Consider the following 17,706-nt stretch of genomic DNA (forward strand, 5'->3'; position numbering starts at 1 on the left):
TAATTAGTGTGGGACGACAAACACGACAACGATGACACATATTAGAATATATTTCGTCATATATATATTTACGCGCAGTCAACTTTTCAACACCAGAGCCGAGAAATGAATCGAAAAAATCGGTTTTTTAAAAAAAGAAGGCTTTATAGACAGCTCTGATGAAAAAAGAGACCGTAATAAATCATATTGACAAATAATAATAATAATAATAATAATAATCATTCTTTATGCTGACAGAGAAGTTCTTGAAAAACAAAATGGCCGGCTGTGTAAATTCGATTGGTATTTTCGTCTAATATTCGAATTCGAACTCGTAATACGATTTATCGAAAACATGACTTCTAACGTAACCATCTTCACCGCCGCTGCTATAACTAAACGAAAGAACACATTCGAGCATTACATTTCCAGGATCACTTTTTTATTTTTTTTATTGCTTGAACTACATTTTTCTGGTCCTAATACGGTTCACAATTGATAAACGCATCTTCTTAAACAGAGTCGATATCAATTCGAATATTAAGATGTTATTATGCCATGTGCCATGTTTACTTAACAAACACAAAATAATATAATTTAGTGACCGAGTTAAAAGAATATGTACACGCAAATATTTCATTCAGTTATACGTAAAATTGAAAATTCTTGTCTGTGCTCAAACAAAAGGTCATCACTTCCGATGCTAATCCAATCAAATGACGTCACTACTATATGTAAAACAGCTACAATGAGGGATTTATTTATTTGAATCTTTTTTTCTTTCTATAATCAAATAACCAATTTTCGTTCATATTCACAAAGGATAAAACGATTACCAATTGTTTGTTCTTATTACCGTAAAAGCCCTCAAAAGAAACCCATGTGTTTTTTTAAAGGACCTTTTCGGTGGGCATTCAGGGGGTCAGAGGAGGCTTATTGTCGAGGGGAGGCTTATTGTCGGGGTGAAAGTAAACTAAGATAACTTGAATATTCGCAACACTGTGTATTTTGTTTTCGTTTCACTGTAAGTAAAAAAACAAAAAGAGAAAAATGTTATTTATCGAATACCACGATAACTCAAACATTTGATAATTCGAACGATTTTTTAGTCCCTTGAAGGTTCGAGTTATCGTAAACATACTGCAATGTAGAGTCAGTAAAAAGATTTTTTATAAACTTCAGTACCTTTTCCCATCAGGGTGAAACGCTAAACTGTTGATGGGTCCAAAATGTCCTTTAACGCGTCCAATTTCTTCTTCAAATATCATATGGAAAAATCGGGCATCAAATTTTCCAGTTCGTGTTGATGTTGTGGTCACCTCCATGGCTTCTTGTCCGCCACCAAGCACAACCTGCAAACAAACAAGTTTTGAAATAACCCGAAAATCTTAAATTTGATGCTGATTTACAGCAACTACAAAAATGTTTATGAAAAAAAAATTGCATTGCACAGAGAATTTGCACCATAAAAAACAGGCGGTTATGAATTCCAAAAATTGGACAGGCACACTTTTGTAACTTATCGTCGAATCTTATTATCACTTCTATCGCATCTCAGGAAAATATTTGACTTCTTTATAAACAACTTGCGGTATCGAGAGTTAATGGTATTTTTTAACCACATACCTGATCACGAATGGGTGAAATAGCTGCTGAATTAACTGGTCGGTCTGTTTTATAAGTTTTTAATGACTGCATACTATCAATATCGAATAACTTGGCAAAATTATCCTTTGATGCTGTGATGATCATCATTTCATCAGCACTTTTCTGCATATCATTCACTTTATCTGCATGTGGTTTCACGCTTCGTAGTTTATCTCCAGTCTGTAAAAACCAAATAAAAATAAGCTACATATTTGTGAAATGAAGGTCAAAACATTAAATCAAAGTTTAAAATGCATACTTTACTACACCATTTTGTTATTGTCCCATTCTCGTGTCCTGTGATAACATATTTATCTAAAGGTCCCCACACTGCAGCTGTTACTTTAGAATCCTCAACTGGAATCGTCAAATAAGGAGACGGTGTTCCTTAAAATATGCAAAACATAAACATTAAATTAATGTAACCATTCGGGAGAAAAAAATAAAAAAATAAAAATTCTTTATATTTATGTAAACAGAATTATTACTAAATGAGAAACACCAACCTCCTGACAAGGCATCATTTACATCATAAAATCGCACTTCACATGTTTGACCCATGGATCGATCAGTCGAGTAGAACAATTGTTTACCACTGTACGAGAAACTACATGTACGAACAGCAGAACCTGTCTCAAAATTAACAAGGTCTTTACCCGTTTCGATATCCCATATTTTCGCTGAATTATCTGCAGAGCCTGTCAGCAGGTATTTTGTATCCCCTTTTTAATTGTCAAGGCAAAAAAATTACACACCGGAACAGAGTTTAACATTTAAGTAATGTTAAGGTTTCCCTTATGTTTTTTACCAACGTATGTGCAATTAAAAATGAAAACAGGCACAAAGTTCACCACGATTTTATAAAGTTACAATATTTACATTCATTAATTACTTTTTCTTCTGTTAAACCAATGTGGTTTCATTCATATTATATATCGCATTGCTTAGTACATATAAGGATCTCTGTGGCCGAGATCAGCAAAAAGCAGAATAATTATATAATAAATAAGTATATAGTTTTGGCTTAAGTGATTTGAGCAGCACATATTACTTTTAAAAATAAAACACAATTATTTAAATTCCAATGGCAAATGAAAATGATATAGATATTCTTACAAGAAGAGTGCGTTTATAGTTCTAAAAGGATACAACTTGGATCAAGACACCACACTGCTCCTCCATGACCCATGAATGTACCAAGTCTCTCTCCATTTATAGAATACCATACTGTAGGTCGATTATCTTTTGCTGATGAAAACAACAAATCACCTTCTCGGTTATACTTAATTTGCGTGATTGAACGCTCATGTCCATGAAGAAGAAGAGGTTTCTAAACAAAGTATAAACTTCATTCTCATTGAATGTAAAAGAAATTAAAGCTGTGGAAACACCATTTTAAACACAAAATACAACTACCTTAAGGTGGCAGTAACCCATTTTAAGCTGCTAATGCAGCTTTACCATTAACTTAGTGTTTTATGTAAAAAAATTATTTACCATTTCTAAACATTTACATTTAGCAAAATTTATTCAGTAAGAATTTTAATAATCATATTGGGTGTTATTTAAAAAAACAACAACATTGTTTCATCTGCTAATACGCACATAAACTCATTAAATGCGCTAAGTAAAACAGTCTTTCCTATTTTTTTTTACTTTAAAGTTTATTAATCGTATATGGTAAAAAAATACAGGTACAATAAATTGCTCATCATACATTGCTCATTATACCAAATCTGAATTGAACCACATGTACAAATTGCAAAAATATTCTGGACAGTATGCAGCTGGTCCAGGGGTTTTCCACAGTATGTACTAATAATTCACCAATATGACAAAACCAGATGAAAAAACAGAAATTGTGAACAATACACTTCCGCAGCAAGTGAATAGCTGGTCAGACTGTGTTGATTGAGTTAAACAGTCTTAACCGTTCTATTTATTCACTTTAATTGTAAATACGAAAGAGAATTATTCATAAATATGCACTAGGACCTGTAGCAATATAAAGCTGTTGGTAAATTGACCACATCAGGGCCACATCAGCACTTAAAATAACTTTTTCATATTCAGCGATCATAAGATCGAAATTTTCTAAATCCTAACAAACATACTTTTCTAACAAACATGATACCCCAGAGGTGGTCAACGGGTATTCTCTGAACAATATTTGAAGGTTTACATTTTTTCAAACAAATAAATTCCAAAGTATTACAGAAGAAAAAAGTTTAAAAGTATTAAAGTTCACTGTCATGTGTGTGATACAAAAACTCACTGTCAAACATTTTTTTATATCAGAGGGCCAAGGGATCTAAACGGTTCTATGGTGTGGAAAAACACAGGTTTTTACAAAGTTAGCTACCTAGTAAAACAAATCTTCAAAGTTTACACCCAAACCTTTTTTGTTTATTTTTCAACAACTAACATTCATCGGATTTCACAGAATTTTTCTGCAAAAAGAAAAAGGTGGGAGAAAAAAATCCCCAAAGTCTGTTTTTAGTGGGCATCAACTATGGCCCCTATGGCTCATTTATTTTGAATTTAAAAATACTTCTCTTCTATGATTTAAAAAATTCTGTTCAGTATTTTAACACTTCTCTTCAGTGTTTTGACACTTGTCTTCTGCACTTAACACTTCTGTGTATGTGCATGGGTTAAAATTCCTGGCCGTGAACAACTGGCACTTATACTGTATTTGTTCCCAGTGGCAAAACAGCAACCTCTGCATGGTGTACAGGGGAAAAGAAATTTTGTTTATACTTAAACTTTTCTATTATTTTCTTAATTTCTATATATATATGTCAAATTTATTTCCGTAATTTATTGCATAGGTGCTTTTTTCTTGTTTAGTAGACCTGGTGCGGTATGTTTTTAACGAAATCTAGTTTTTATAAAAATTAGTAAGTTGGAAAAAGTTGGTATGTTTTGTGCAATCTAAAATCACTACGCCAAAATTTTGTCGTTGTCAGGATCTGTCTCACATCATTCACCATGGCAAAAGCTGAATGTCATCATGGATTCACTCACTCACTCACACTCACTATCTAGATTAATCTCTTTGGTTCCCAACGCTTCAGGGCTGGACAGCATGCTGTTTTCTTGGATTTATCAGCTTTCTCCACCTTCCTCTATTTTGAGCTGCTCCCTTTTTCAAATTCATACAGGCAAGGTCTTTTTTTAGGTCACATATCGCCTCCCATACATTCTAGGTGGCCAAACCATCTAAGCCTGTTGTAGAAATTCTCAGCTGGCACATCGATATTCTCTCATTCAGCTTCCCATCATGTTTTTGTTTTGTTCGTGATGATGGATATCTTCTGTCTTTACCAGCCAAGTTTCTAAGGCACATATACAGTAGCACACATCTGTCACACTTCTGGTAGGCATGGCCTCTACTTCTCAAGGATATGCTTCTATTAGTAATAGCTCACAAAAGTGTTTTCAGGAACCTCTTATGCTAGCAGTAGTGGCAGAGAAGCACCCACCAGTCCGATCCACAACATCTCCAAGGTAGGGAAACGATTTTGCCACCTCAAATCTTTATTTCCAATTGTTATATCTGTTATCTATGGCAGTAAAGGAACAGTCTCACCCCTGCATCTTTCACATTTATACAACAATGATAAATCCAATGGTCACAGTATGTACAAAATATAGAGTTTCTGCCAACACCTTTTTTACAAACTCCTTTTACGTACTTTTGTAGGGAGCTTTTGTTTTTCCAATGTTGACTTTCAAGCCTTTAGATAGAAGATTAGATTTCCAACATTTAAATAATTCAAACAACTAATGAAGTGAGTCTGAGGTAGAACTAAATCATCAGCAAATTAGCAATTTCCACAGACAACTCATTCTTTAACACTGATCTTCCTCATGGGTCAACAAAGTACCCCCTTGTAGAAGATCAAATGCTTTCTCTAAGTCCACTAACATAAAATAGAGGTCTTTCTTTTTGCTGATGTGCTTTTGCTGCTGCTTCTTCTGCTGACTTCTTTGCTTTGTAGACTTCTGATTTAGCTTTCCGTTTCGCATCAAGATACCTCTCCTCACTACCATCCTTCCGCTATTCTTCCCACAGCTTACGCTTTTCCTTGATAGCAGATGCTACTGTGTCATTTCACCAACAGGTTTTACGCTGTCTACGAAAGTCACCTTTGGTCCAACCGTAAATATTATCAGCCGTCGTCACACAAGCTAGGACCTCCCTTTTACCCCTCCTTTAGTGGAAAAACCTTGTAAAGTTTTTTGCCACTGCTCTCATATTGGCTTATTTTGTTCTTAGTTCTAACTGTTTAAGCAGGATGTTTAATAGTATATATGTTTGCCAAAAAAACTTACCATCTTTTACCAAAAATAATTTATTTTGTTTACAAGTTTAGCTAGCTAACTTCCTTTATTTAAACACCTTTAGGCCGCCATTTTGTTTTACACATGCGAGAGAAAATCCCGCTTATGTTCACCTGTATTTCTCTGCGCTTGACAAGCCGACGGGAAAAATAGGACCCAGAACCCAGCAGTAATTTTTTTGATCCCAGGTGCGAGAAGAACTCTGCAACAGGTTGTATTCTCTACTGTACAGCGCTGCTCTCGCACGAAGTTGAAAGTTTGTTTATAAGGTCCACAACTCTTTTGCATAGTTGACATGGCGTTTACATGTTCATGGATTACGTCATAGATTGTATACAAATTCCCAGTTCCTTAAAACGGGGACTAGACATTTATATTGTTTTAACCGGCCCAAGAAATACTTAAGTGTGTATATTTGATGAAAAGTTTTGTTACAGATATAAACAATCACCTCCATTGCGACGCATTTTGACTATGGCGAACAGGTGGTAAACAGTGACTTTGAATCAGGTAAACAATGTTTTGGGCATTTTTCCCTAGCTAAGTAGTTAAACAATGTTGGGGGAGAGAAGTGCAAAAAAACAATTGTTTATAAAACAGAACTTATGTTTTGAAAAAACAACAACAACACAAACACAGTAAAAATTTTTTACCTGGTAAATGTTTTCTGACTTTTACCCAGAAACCTTATTCGTATAAATTTTAGCAGGGATTTGATTTGTCGCGGATCAGATTTAACACAAAATGGTTTAAGTACGCTTTGAGTGAAAAAACAAGTCTTTTTTAAACAAACAGACAACAAGAACAAATAACGTTCTTGGTAAATGTTAAAAAAGAATTCTCGCAAGGTAGCAAAATTATTAAGATATGAAAAATACGCCGTAGGTACTCAAAATCACTATCCAACAACGCCACACTGATCGCGCATATATAATTCTTTCATCTTGCAGATCGAATTGTCATAGTGCTTAAGATGCAGCGATTATTCACAGTAGGTGCTTATTTGAAAGGCTGAAAGTACAGTGTATATTTAAGGGAGCTTACTCCAGCATTTATAGTAACTATATCTGAGTGATGCAGTGGGAAACAACGAGTAAAATACAATTTCAATTACGATAAACACGACACGAATTCTATTCTATGTTGCACTCCTTTCATACATTCAAAAATTCTTAGAACGAATACAAATTGAACGTAAACAAGGAGAGACATGTCAACACTAAAAAAAAATTATTTACAAACAAAACGTAGATAAGACGAAGTAGAAACAAAAAAAGGTAGTTATCACTCCAACTCAAATATTAAAGGATTGTTAAGTGAAGGTTTTGTTGCACTATCATGTTCTCCACCAGACGAATTTGAACAACCACTCGGATTGTTTTGGTTGGTTGTTTTGTTCTTCTTTTTCTTCCTTTTACGTGATTTTTTATTTTCTACTTCTGCTTCTTCTTCAGAGCGACTTTCTGAATTCATTCTCAGTCTCTTTTTTTCCTTCTTTTTCCATTTCTTCCCATGCTTGACTTTTGGGTCAGTTTCTTTCTTCTCGTCACCACTGGAAGAAGTTGGATTGTTTTTATTTCCATTTAACATTTCTTTCACCTTCTTATCTAGACACACACGTTGTTTATCTTCTTTCTGTAGTCGTTTCCACTCCCGTTTCGACAGTTTCGTAAATTCAAACACGATCGGCTCTTCATTAAATGTCACCGACTTATTTCTTCGTCTACCGTATTCTTTTTTATCGGAATCGTAAGCATAGTCATCCGACAGTGTGGTTGCTCGCGTGCGAGTATACACGTAATCTTCATCCGTGTCATAATTCGCACCGTCACTTTTCGAGCGTTTCAGAATTGACCGTAATCGATGTTTACTGATGCACTGTTGACTCATAGAACGTTCTACTCTAGGCTTTTCTAAACGCGACTTCAGCGTCTTGGCGTCGTCACATGACGGCGATGTAAAGGGTGAGCTATCTTCAATGACGTCGTCCTGTAAATCTAACAGGTTTACTTTTAATGATAGCTCATCATCGCCTTGGTCTGATTGGTTGGAGACTGAAAGAAAAAAATGGGGCAGTTTTCAGCTTCTGGGATGTATAACAATAACATACGCGCGCAAACTAAAAGGGAACTTTGATAGCCAACAGCATGCAAAAAGAAACAAATATCAAGGCGTGACATTCTTACCCTTTGCATGAATTTCTGTGGTTACATCTGGCAACGCAATGTCACCCTAACATTGAAAAAAAAAGTTTAGAAGAATATAAAAAAGACAATCTTTCGATACATAGAATACGTATCTACGATGGAGAACAATTATATCATGATACAGAAAAGTACTTACAGCTGAAAAAAGAAATGTTGCAAAAAATTGAAAATAAAATTGTTGAATTATATTTTTCAGAAATTTAATTTTATTTAAAGTTTCCACCAACACAAGATCCATTTTTAAAAGCCAAAATATTTGTACTTTACTTCCTCACGGTTGAAAATATGTTTTAAAAATTTAGATGCTTGCAATGATGGAAGACATAAATAAATGATGAAGCAAGATGCAAAGTTTTGAATCAACCATCCTGTTACATCGAGTTTGAACGTCTTTTCTATTCAAAACCATACCAAACCCACATAAAACAACTTTGAAACATATGCCCTCAAGTTTAAAATGTCAAAGATTAATTATCGCCAGAATATTTTTGTAACCAAAAATGAGAGAGCACCTTATTCTTAAAACCAAGCTTTTAAACTTTCATCGTTTAATTTTTTAACTTCAAAAATACCAAAGGTTGATATTACACTAAGAACATTCAAACACAATGATTGGAATTCCTCAGAAAAAGATCTTATGCCTTTGTAAAAAAATGCCGAAAACATTTTTAAAAAACCACAAACAAAAAAACAAATTATAGATTTCAACATAAGATCAAGCACGAGGCAACACTGATCAATACTGCTTTTTCAGATAGAAAACAATATGAAGTATTTCTCCAAAAATACCTTCTCTTCTTCATCGTCTTCTGTTTCGTCTCCACATGTCATCTCTTGTTGATCGAGTAGCTGTTGCAACCTTCCCTCTAGTCGCACTTGATTGATTTCAGAATTTTCTGTAACAGGTTTTAAAGTCTATCGAAGAAGAGAAGACATGAAATACGACACAACAAAGAAGAGTTTAAGTAAATTGTATGAAATACGTACGTCTTCAATCTCCTGTAACATATCCATGGTTACCTCTCCTGTCATAAAAATCTCCTCCTGTGTGTACAAATAAAATATATTAAATATTACGTGCCAGATCGAGCTTGGTCAGTAATTTCGGAAGAAACAAAAATTGTGTTTTACTTTAAAACAATGCTCAACATGAGATAACAAAAAACTTCCTTGTTTAGTGCTGCTTAGAGATCCCTCGCGCTGAGGCATTTTGTTTTGAAAAAGGTACTAGATACCTTTTAATTATTTTCAAAAATCGGGATTCTCTTTTGCTGGAAGCGTAAATAAATTGTAAAACATTCACTGTTGATAAATTCACCTACACAAGTAATGTTCATTTTCAAACACAAGTAGTCACATTATATATAGATTTCGGAGTAGAGATAGACACAATCTAAATTTAGAAAAACGTTTTTTGTTAATTCAGTCCCACTCCTTGCAAGATAGATAAAAAAAAATCATAGTAAAAATCTTTAAAATATCTTTAAAAATGCTCAAAAATAGAATTCACCTTTAAAGACGATTGGGAAACACCGATGTATATTTTGTTCCACAAACAATCTTCAGATTTTTTTAAATTTAACTCGAGACATTCTTCATGAATTTCAAATCCACATTCCTCAGTCTCCAGAAAATTGCCATCAGCCAATTGAATTAACATGTTCCAGTCACTTGAATACGAATCAACCGCATCTTGTGGAAAGCTTAAGCAAACCTAAAAGAAATCAATTACCAATTTGTAACCATGAATTTCAATTTTCTTTAGAGCTCGATTCCGAATCGAAAATTATAAGGAACAATACGTCTTCAGGGGGTTATCAACCTCCTACTTTTCTTTGTATGTATCTGTACGCATAGTTTATTTATTGTATATTTGATATTTGTTGTCTGGAAACATGCGCAAAATATAGAATTCACATCATCAGAATTCAGCATCACAGGGTATTGAATCATGACATACATTTTTAGGAAAACAACGTTCATTGATGTACTTAAAATAATATTTATCTTGTACACAGGATATAAATTCGCTCAATTCTTGTGATTTGTCAACCTCACATTATTCACAAAACGACTTGATAAAAGCTTCATTTATGATGGTACTCTATTTACCTGTTGTGGTGCCAGACCAAGAGAAATATTTCCTACAGTGATATTAGGTACATTGACGACAATGATGATCTTGTCAATTGTTTGATCGCAATCATACGGAGGAAGTTGTGAGGAGCCAGAAAACGCTGAAAAGTAAAACGAGTTATATATACAAATAATAATGAAGTACTTTTGATGTTTACATTGTCATTGCATATGGCTACTTTTGCGTTAGAAGTTATAGATTAAAAAAATATCAGAGTGGTAATGCCATAACAACCTTGCATACAGTCAATTACAGAGCAGTATGTAGTGGTACATTTCCTTTGATAAAAAAAATCTCATTTGCATACATGTTTAACGATGCTATAAATATTTTAGGCGACTGCAACAAAATTGAATTTGTTACCATCGACCAAAAGCATGTTTTCGTGGCCCCGTGGCTTAACAGATAAAAGATGTCTTACTTTCTAAAAGGGATGTGTCAAACTTCACCTCCTCACGCTTTACCGCCTCTTCATTATCAAGAAAAACGTCCCCGTCCTTTTCGACATCACTTGACTCACCAATGACGACGTCGTCTGTTATTTTATTACTATCAATACTTGGCATTGTTGTATCATCAATAACATTCTCAGAATTAGACACACTGTTAGTAACAATATCAGATTGGTGGTGCGAAACCTCTCTTTTAGCAACATGATTATTGCATGTCGATGTAGTACTGTCAGTATCTATCACAAGCGCCGAGTTCGTCTTATCATTTTCACTGTTCTTCGAGCATGAGTCATTTTCACGCGCCACTGTATCATTCTCAAGTACTTCCTCAACTAAAGGTTTTTCTACTATCTCCACGTGTGTTATTTCACGGTTTAAAGGTAACGTCACAATGAGTATTCTTTTGGATTTGTCAAACTGTGCACGGCCATCATCTTCGTTAATTTTATATGGAAGTGAAATCTGATATTTGTTAAGGACAAAAAAAATCCTTCTGTTGTTTCATTCAGTTTTAAAACACAAAAAACAAAAAACAAAAAGCAGGAGAAACAAACAAACAAACAAAAAACAGACAAAAAAAATAAAAATAAAAAATGAAATCCAGAGAAACACACACACATGCCTTCTTTCAAATCATATTTCACAGTTGTAGGCACCATAAATTTATAGAAAAGATACATCTAAATGATAAGATGGGTTTTCACTATTGAGAACCAGCTGCCTATCAAATATATCCAAGTCTATTCCGTTAGCTGAATTCTAAAACCAGAACAAATCGCAAGCTAAACACGTTAACAAATTATGTAATGGCTAAAGAAGAAATAAGTATGTGATGTGAAGTTAAAAAAAAGTGAAAAAGAAAGTTAATGGAGTTCGTGAGAATATTCAAGAGGTTAGGTATTGTCAATAAAAAAATGGAAAGCTGTTTCAACTAGCCACATTACAGTGATTTAAATGCAGTAATTTTTCTACTAGTTGCCTCTGTCCTGATAATTTCGAAGTAGGAATGGCAGTACCAAGCTTACTTCCCCTTACTCTTTTGCAAAAGAAAATTTAATTCATCCCCATTTTAGCTAAGTTGACCCTAAACACAGCGTCTTATTGATTATGATATTAATACACAAAAAAACAAAACACAAAAAAAAACAGACACCACTCTTTAAAAATCTATAGCTACAAAAAAATAAAACACAGCTTTCAATCACTTACAGCAAGTGGAAGCTCAATTTCAATAACAAGCTCTTTGGGAATTGCTGACATGTTTTCCCTAAACAAAATGACGTCAACGTTGGTTCGATTCGATTTTGATCAAATAGTTAACATTTTCGTTTATAAAAAAACATTCTACCTAGACAGTGTGAAGTCCTGCAGATCAAAATAACCTCTGTGAACGATTTTATATTTTGGTGTAGCAGGATGATTATTTTTGATAATTAAAATATCATCAGAATTCGTGTGTGAGTTTACATGGGGATTTTGTTGAGTTTCATTAATCATAGAAGAAATATTGTTGTTATTGTTGCTGTTCGTGCACTAAATAAAGAGTATACAAGAAAAATATAATCAAGATTATCTATAAACCTGATTAAAACATCAAAATTGGCAAAGTAATCCACACCTTTTTTTCATTCTCCGGTAGAGATGTCTGTCGAATGATAGATGCTTGTGGCATCCCTTTGTATTTTATTTTAGGAAACTTAACATCTAGGAAAATAATGTTGATGTTAAATCTAAATAAAAACAGTTTAGTGTGGTTCACACTAGTTTGAAAAGAGCCTTCTTTAGACTTATTTTTTTTACTGCCTTTATGGGTGGATTTAGGGGTGATGAACTGGTGCATAAATTTCTACCCAAAAAATTAAGGTGTAGCTCCACCACATTGTATCTCATCAACTTTGCACAAAACAGCATTTTGCCCCTTCCCCAGAATCACTCGCTGGGGTCTATAGTAACATGATTCGGGACTCTGCAGCGTTTTCCGTTAGGGTTTGTGCAGGTGCTGTGGTCTTTATTTTCTACAAATATTACACTGCATATTGTACCAGCTACACCTTTTGCAATGACCAACTATTATAATGTGGTAATGTTTTTAGACACAAAAGACATACTCAAACTATTTTATACCGAATTGTGGTAAACTAGTGCGTTGCCATATTTAATACACTAAATGCAAACCAACACTTTTGATGACTTTTATTCATCTAGTCTCAAGTTCTTATAGCAGATTTATAGAAAAAGCTATTTAGTTAAACCATAGTAGCTAGTTATAGTCGTGGGAGTGTTCCCTTGGGCAAATTCCAAAATTCAATAACTTGAGTAAAACAAAAGATATTGGCTTTAAACCTGCTTTGTGGTGCTTTTACACTAATATGATGGAATAACATAAAACATAATATAGCATTAAAGCGTTTTGAGATGAAGCTTACTTAGGCGTTTGGGAAATTTGCGAAAGTTTACTCCCACAAAATGCAAAGTTTTTGCAGTAAATCCGAACCACAAAACTTTTTTCTACAAACGCTTTTCTTACAGTTTTAATACAATGGTTTTTAACCCTATTCGGTCAGGGGAGGGGGGGGGGATTCCGCCCTGATTTGATCTGAAAAAAACTGGATTTTCAGCCAATTTTTTATGCGATCCACGTAAAAACCGGAAAATATGTTAAATAACTTTTATTTAGCTTTCAAAAACTTCAAACAGAAAGCAAAAAATCGCTCTGGAACAAAAGTAATTAAATTTTAAGCAAATAGTGGCATTTTTACAAATTTCAAGCTTCTAATGACGTAACAGAAAATGTGCTGACGCAAGCAAAAATTTAAGACGTACTACAAGTGTGCCAAGTTTGATTAAATTTGAACAACTCTATGAAAAGTTAATGAGGAGGGAGGGGCAGATTCCCCCCCCCCCCCCCCCCAGGTCATAGTATGTTCGAAAAACCCCGGACAAAATAGGGTTAAACTAGCCTTAAATAACTTTTGAGCATTGCATATTGATTGTACTTCTTAAAAGTTGGCAACAAAAGATCTTTCTAGAATTAAATTGTGTTGTGTTGGACGATTATGAACACCTGACTTCAGAAACAGCAGCCTTGCGTATTAATAATTTTTTTCTTTTCACACTTTCTACAGAAATATTGAAAATATCATCTTAGTGCTGTTGTTGAATGATTATTTAAGTTTTGTTTACAAGTTTACAAAAAAAAGACTGTACAAATTTTATAACAGATGGTCATGACGATCTATAATTTAGCGTTGTAACTTGCGTTACTGACCTATGTTGTAAAAACAGAATTTAAAAAATACATGATTTGAAGTAAAAGGAACAACTTTGCTAACTCGGATGGACAAGTTCAGAAGTTGATTTTTGAGTAATTTTAACTGCTGGGAGGCATTAAAGGGCATTGGTTTCTATGGTGCCACCCTACACCCGTTGGAGCTTACAATGCCACCCGAAACCCTAATTGGCGATTTAAAAATATAAAAATTTTGCTGCTGGCCTTTTACTTGTTACATGCTTTAAAATGAAATATAATTTACACTTTGAAAAACATTAAAATAAACATTACTTTTTCTGTCAATCTCCATTTCCAGAGTCTTCTCTAAAACATCGAAAGCAGTATCTATTAGAAGCTGACGAAATCTTTGGTCCTAAAAAATACGGAATGTACAAAAAGACCAAACCAGATACTAAACATCAACAAATTTACAATTTCATGCACTTTATCTTTTTTTTTTTTACACATTTTATAAGAACACCATGATGGTTTAGACATATATTTATTATTTAAAAAATTACTTATTGGATAAAAACTACCCTTTGTTTTATTCTTATATTCATTTTGTTAACGAATTTTGCTATAGTATTGCTAAGCTGATTGAGAGAAGTTACACAAAAAACATAACAAAGGGGAGTTATGGACGTTTTAGTGGAATACAAAAAATGTAGAATTATGGATACCTAAAAAAAAATCTCTATTATAAAAGCCGTATTCTGTCTGTCTGTCTGTCTGTCTGTCTGTCTGTCTCTGCGCGGACCCCCCGCTGAGTTAGAAAATGATGTTACGGAAACACAAATATCAAATGCGATATATTTTTTTCCACTTGGTTGCGGCGGGTTAATACAAAGGACGGGTGATCCCGTGGATTTTTCCACGGGCAAGGACTAGTAAAATTTATATTATTTCCTATACAATTTAATTTGCTTTTATATCCAATAAATAATTTTGCAAAAAAAAAGCTTTTGAGAAATAACGAATATACTGATTATGTGTCTGAACCCATATAACATCTTAACTGTATTTAACGTTTATTACCTGTAGAGACTTTTGATAAGTTTCAGGATGAAAACATACATCGCAAACAAGACATGGCTTTCCAGCTATAAAAATTAATAATTTTAATAACACACAACCTATGGATCAGATGTCCAAAAAATATTTGTTTATGATTATTAGTTTTGTACGTTAAAAACGGAGTTGTTATGGAATCTTAACAAAAATAAGGCTAAGAATAAAAATTAATGAATAAATCAGCAGTCTTTAATACATGTCTGCAGAAAATATTCTCCTCATTAAAGTTCCCCTAAATTTCCCTTGTAATAAAGAAATTCAAACATCAACCCAATTGATTTGCATATAAATATATAAAAGTTATTTTGCAATTAAAAAAATAGAAGCTGCATACCTTTATCCAAGTCTTCTCTACATGGTGTCAAACTGTGTGGTAATGAAACATGTGAACCAGCAGCTCCGTTTTGAATACCGCTGGTGACAGTGAAGATGTCAACTTCAGGACTGGTGCAAATGTTGATAAAAATTTTCTTATTATTGGATAATTGACTTGTTTTTACAACAAATCCAGACTAAAATAAAAACACCAGAAGATTTCACTTCACAGTTTAATCATGCAATGCATCCAAGCATCTCTTTACAGTTTAAATGGTTATTTTCAAACCTGAGGTTTTAAAAGTTTAACATCCTGTCCTCTCTGTTTTTCCATTGCGATAATTTCCTCTTCATATTTCTATGCAAAAAAAATTCAATATACAGTGGTTATCATTTTTGACTAAATGAATTTATCATTGTTTTTTATTTATCATTGTCTTAAAAATTATGTTTTAAATGATGCGAAAAGCAAAAAGATAACTAAAAGAATTACGTTCGTAAGCATGCATCAATGCAGACTGCCATACAAACATAAATTGAAAAAACAAGTTAAAATCAGTTAGCTGGATGCTGATCTTTTATTTTTTAATATTCTTTTATCTGTGAAATGAACAGTATAACTCACAGCTGAATGAATTCTTCTGGATTATAGGGTTTTGCAAAAGTAGGTTTTCCAGTAGCCTAGGATTATATGTAGTTTATTGTCAAAAAAAAAAAAATATTATAAAAATATAAATGGAGCAAAGAAAACAACCTTTTTATTAACAGGATCTGAAATTTCACCAGCATATTGAATAAGTAATTCACGAAAACGATCATCCTTTAATGCAGTTTTGATTCTATCCATCTCCTAAAAGTTATCATGGCTTAAAAATTGATCATAAAGCAATAGCTACAGTTTCATATAAGTCTATCATATTTGCAGCACTTGGGAAGTGTCAGTACAAATTACTTACATCTGCTGTCATTTCAAACTCTTCACTTTTTTCTGTATGTCCAACCATTTTTAATTTTTCTTATCTGCAAAACATAATTCTATTTTACAAAAATCTACTGCCAAATCTCTAAGTGTTTTGCAAGCACATTTAATTTGATTAAAGTTTCATAATTAATTCCATCAACCACAAATTATTGATACTATTTAAAAGGTCACTTTGGCATGTTCAGGTGACAGGAGCAATTATCAAGGTAATTATGCTATAGTTCTTTCTTTCACAGGATTCAAACAAACTGAAAAAATAGAAGTTAGCGAAGATGGGATCTTAATCAAAGGGGACATAATAAATAATAACTTGTAAGACTTCTTTGAAAGTGTTTTTTTATTTGTCAGAAATACTTTTTAGGTTGAGGCTTATTGCGACAAGAGGGCATCAAGTATCTAGGGTATACATAGGGTTTCCCTTTTTTTCTTTGAATTTCTCATGAAGTGCAGCACCAGTGGTTTAAAAGCAGAAAAATTACTTAACAAAGCTCCGAATTGAGAAGAATAAGTCAACATTTCAAATTTTGAAGTGAGAAAAAATAAGGTACAAGAACTATAGCTATGTTTGTCAGGTTTCACAAGTAGTGTATCTACATTTCATTATCAATTTATTAGTCACAACATCAATGAGATGTCAGTAAAACAAGGAGAAAAAGCAATTTTTTTTTATACATTTTTTTCCAAAGACCATAAAAAAGACATGATCAACAAAATATTCATTTAGCAACCTTCATACATTACAATGCATTTGTTTTATTCAATAAAACACAACATTTACAAAATACATCCACATTTACAACACACATAAAAATATATACAGAAGGTAAGTCATACAATTCATGAACATTATTATTATTATTTACTTGTACTCTTCACTTTTTTTCAGAAAAGATAGTTGTGCTTGAAAACTTGAGCAAGAATAGAGAGAAGATGTATTAAACATTTTTACAATTATTTATTTGTCAATTAGATTGAAAGAAGAAACATAACTTAAAATAGCTTCAAATAATAACAAAATAGAAATTGGAAAATAAATAAAACCTTTCATTATCTTTTTTCTAGAGAAAAAAAATTGGAGATAAGAAAATTAGAACACATGGCAACCAATAAACATCAATGAAAAAAAAAATAATGAAAAAATAACTGACGAAATCGTCGAAAAAAAGTTTGTTCATTAGATTTGTCTTTACAACAAAACAGGTAAAAATCAAAAGAACTAAAACATAACATAAGAACAGTAAGCTAAGCTACCATAAAGAAACAACATAAAAACAGAATTGACCAAATTGTCCAAA

The 17,706-nt window shown here is 33.1% G+C and overlaps 2 protein-coding genes across 2 annotated transcripts; both read right to left on the reverse strand.

Moving 5' to 3' along the window:
• Positions 1-32: 32 nt before the first annotated feature.
• LOC130653752 (eukaryotic translation initiation factor 3 subunit I-like) lies at positions 33-6,306 on the reverse strand. Its single transcript, XM_057456270.1, has 7 exons — positions 5,965-6,306; positions 2,776-2,956; positions 2,133-2,348; positions 1,886-2,013; positions 1,606-1,806; positions 1,165-1,331; positions 33-374 (listed from the first exon to the last, which is right to left on the reverse strand). The coding sequence occupies exons 1-7, from the start codon at positions 5,965-5,967 to the stop codon at positions 293-295; spliced, it is 978 nt and encodes a 325-aa protein (XP_057312253.1). The 5' UTR covers positions 5,968-6,306; the 3' UTR covers positions 33-292.
• A 777-nt stretch (positions 6,307-7,083) lies between these two features.
• Positions 7,084-16,445, reverse strand: LOC130653741 (protein kintoun-like). Its single transcript, XM_057456255.1, has 17 exons — positions 16,386-16,445; positions 16,184-16,279; positions 15,719-15,787; positions 15,449-15,626; positions 15,079-15,143; positions 14,332-14,413; positions 12,388-12,473; positions 12,118-12,302; positions 11,979-12,036; positions 11,448-11,528; positions 10,739-11,231; positions 10,293-10,417; positions 9,691-9,894; positions 9,168-9,224; positions 8,970-9,095; positions 8,160-8,205; positions 7,084-8,027 (listed from the first exon to the last, which is right to left on the reverse strand). The coding sequence occupies exons 1-17, from the start codon at positions 16,431-16,433 to the stop codon at positions 7,258-7,260; spliced, it is 2,769 nt and encodes a 922-aa protein (XP_057312238.1). The 5' UTR covers positions 16,434-16,445; the 3' UTR covers positions 7,084-7,257.
• Between the last annotated feature and the right edge of the window lie 1,261 nt (positions 16,446-17,706).

Source organism: Hydractinia symbiolongicarpus, chromosome 8 (genome assembly GCF_029227915.1).
Source record: "Hydractinia symbiolongicarpus strain clone_291-10 chromosome 8, HSymV2.1, whole genome shotgun sequence".
In the NCBI taxonomy this organism is placed as follows: Eukaryota; Metazoa; Cnidaria; class Hydrozoa; order Anthoathecata; family Hydractiniidae; genus Hydractinia; species Hydractinia symbiolongicarpus.

Coding starts and splice junctions, on each gene's coding strand:
- LOC130653752 (XM_057456270.1), bottom strand. Junction 2,349..2,775: donor GTGGTGTCTTGATCCAAGTT/GTATCCTTTTAG, acceptor ACAATTAAAAAG/GGGATACAAAATACCTGCTG. Junction 1,332..1,605: donor TTTCACCCATTCGTGATCAG/GTATGTGGTTAA, acceptor GTTTGTTTGCAG/GTTGTGCTTGGTGGCGGACA.
- LOC130653741 (XM_057456255.1), bottom strand. CDS start 16,433: ATGGTTGGACATACAGAAAAAAGTGAAGAGTTTGAAATGACAGCAGAT. Junction 15,788..16,183: donor CAGATCCTGTTAATAAAAAG/GTTGTTTTCTTT, acceptor TTTTTTGCATAG/AAATATGAAGAGGAAATTAT. Junction 12,303..12,387: donor TACCGGAGAATGAAAAAAAG/GTGTGGATTACT, acceptor CTCTTTATTTAG/TGCACGAACAGCAACAATAA.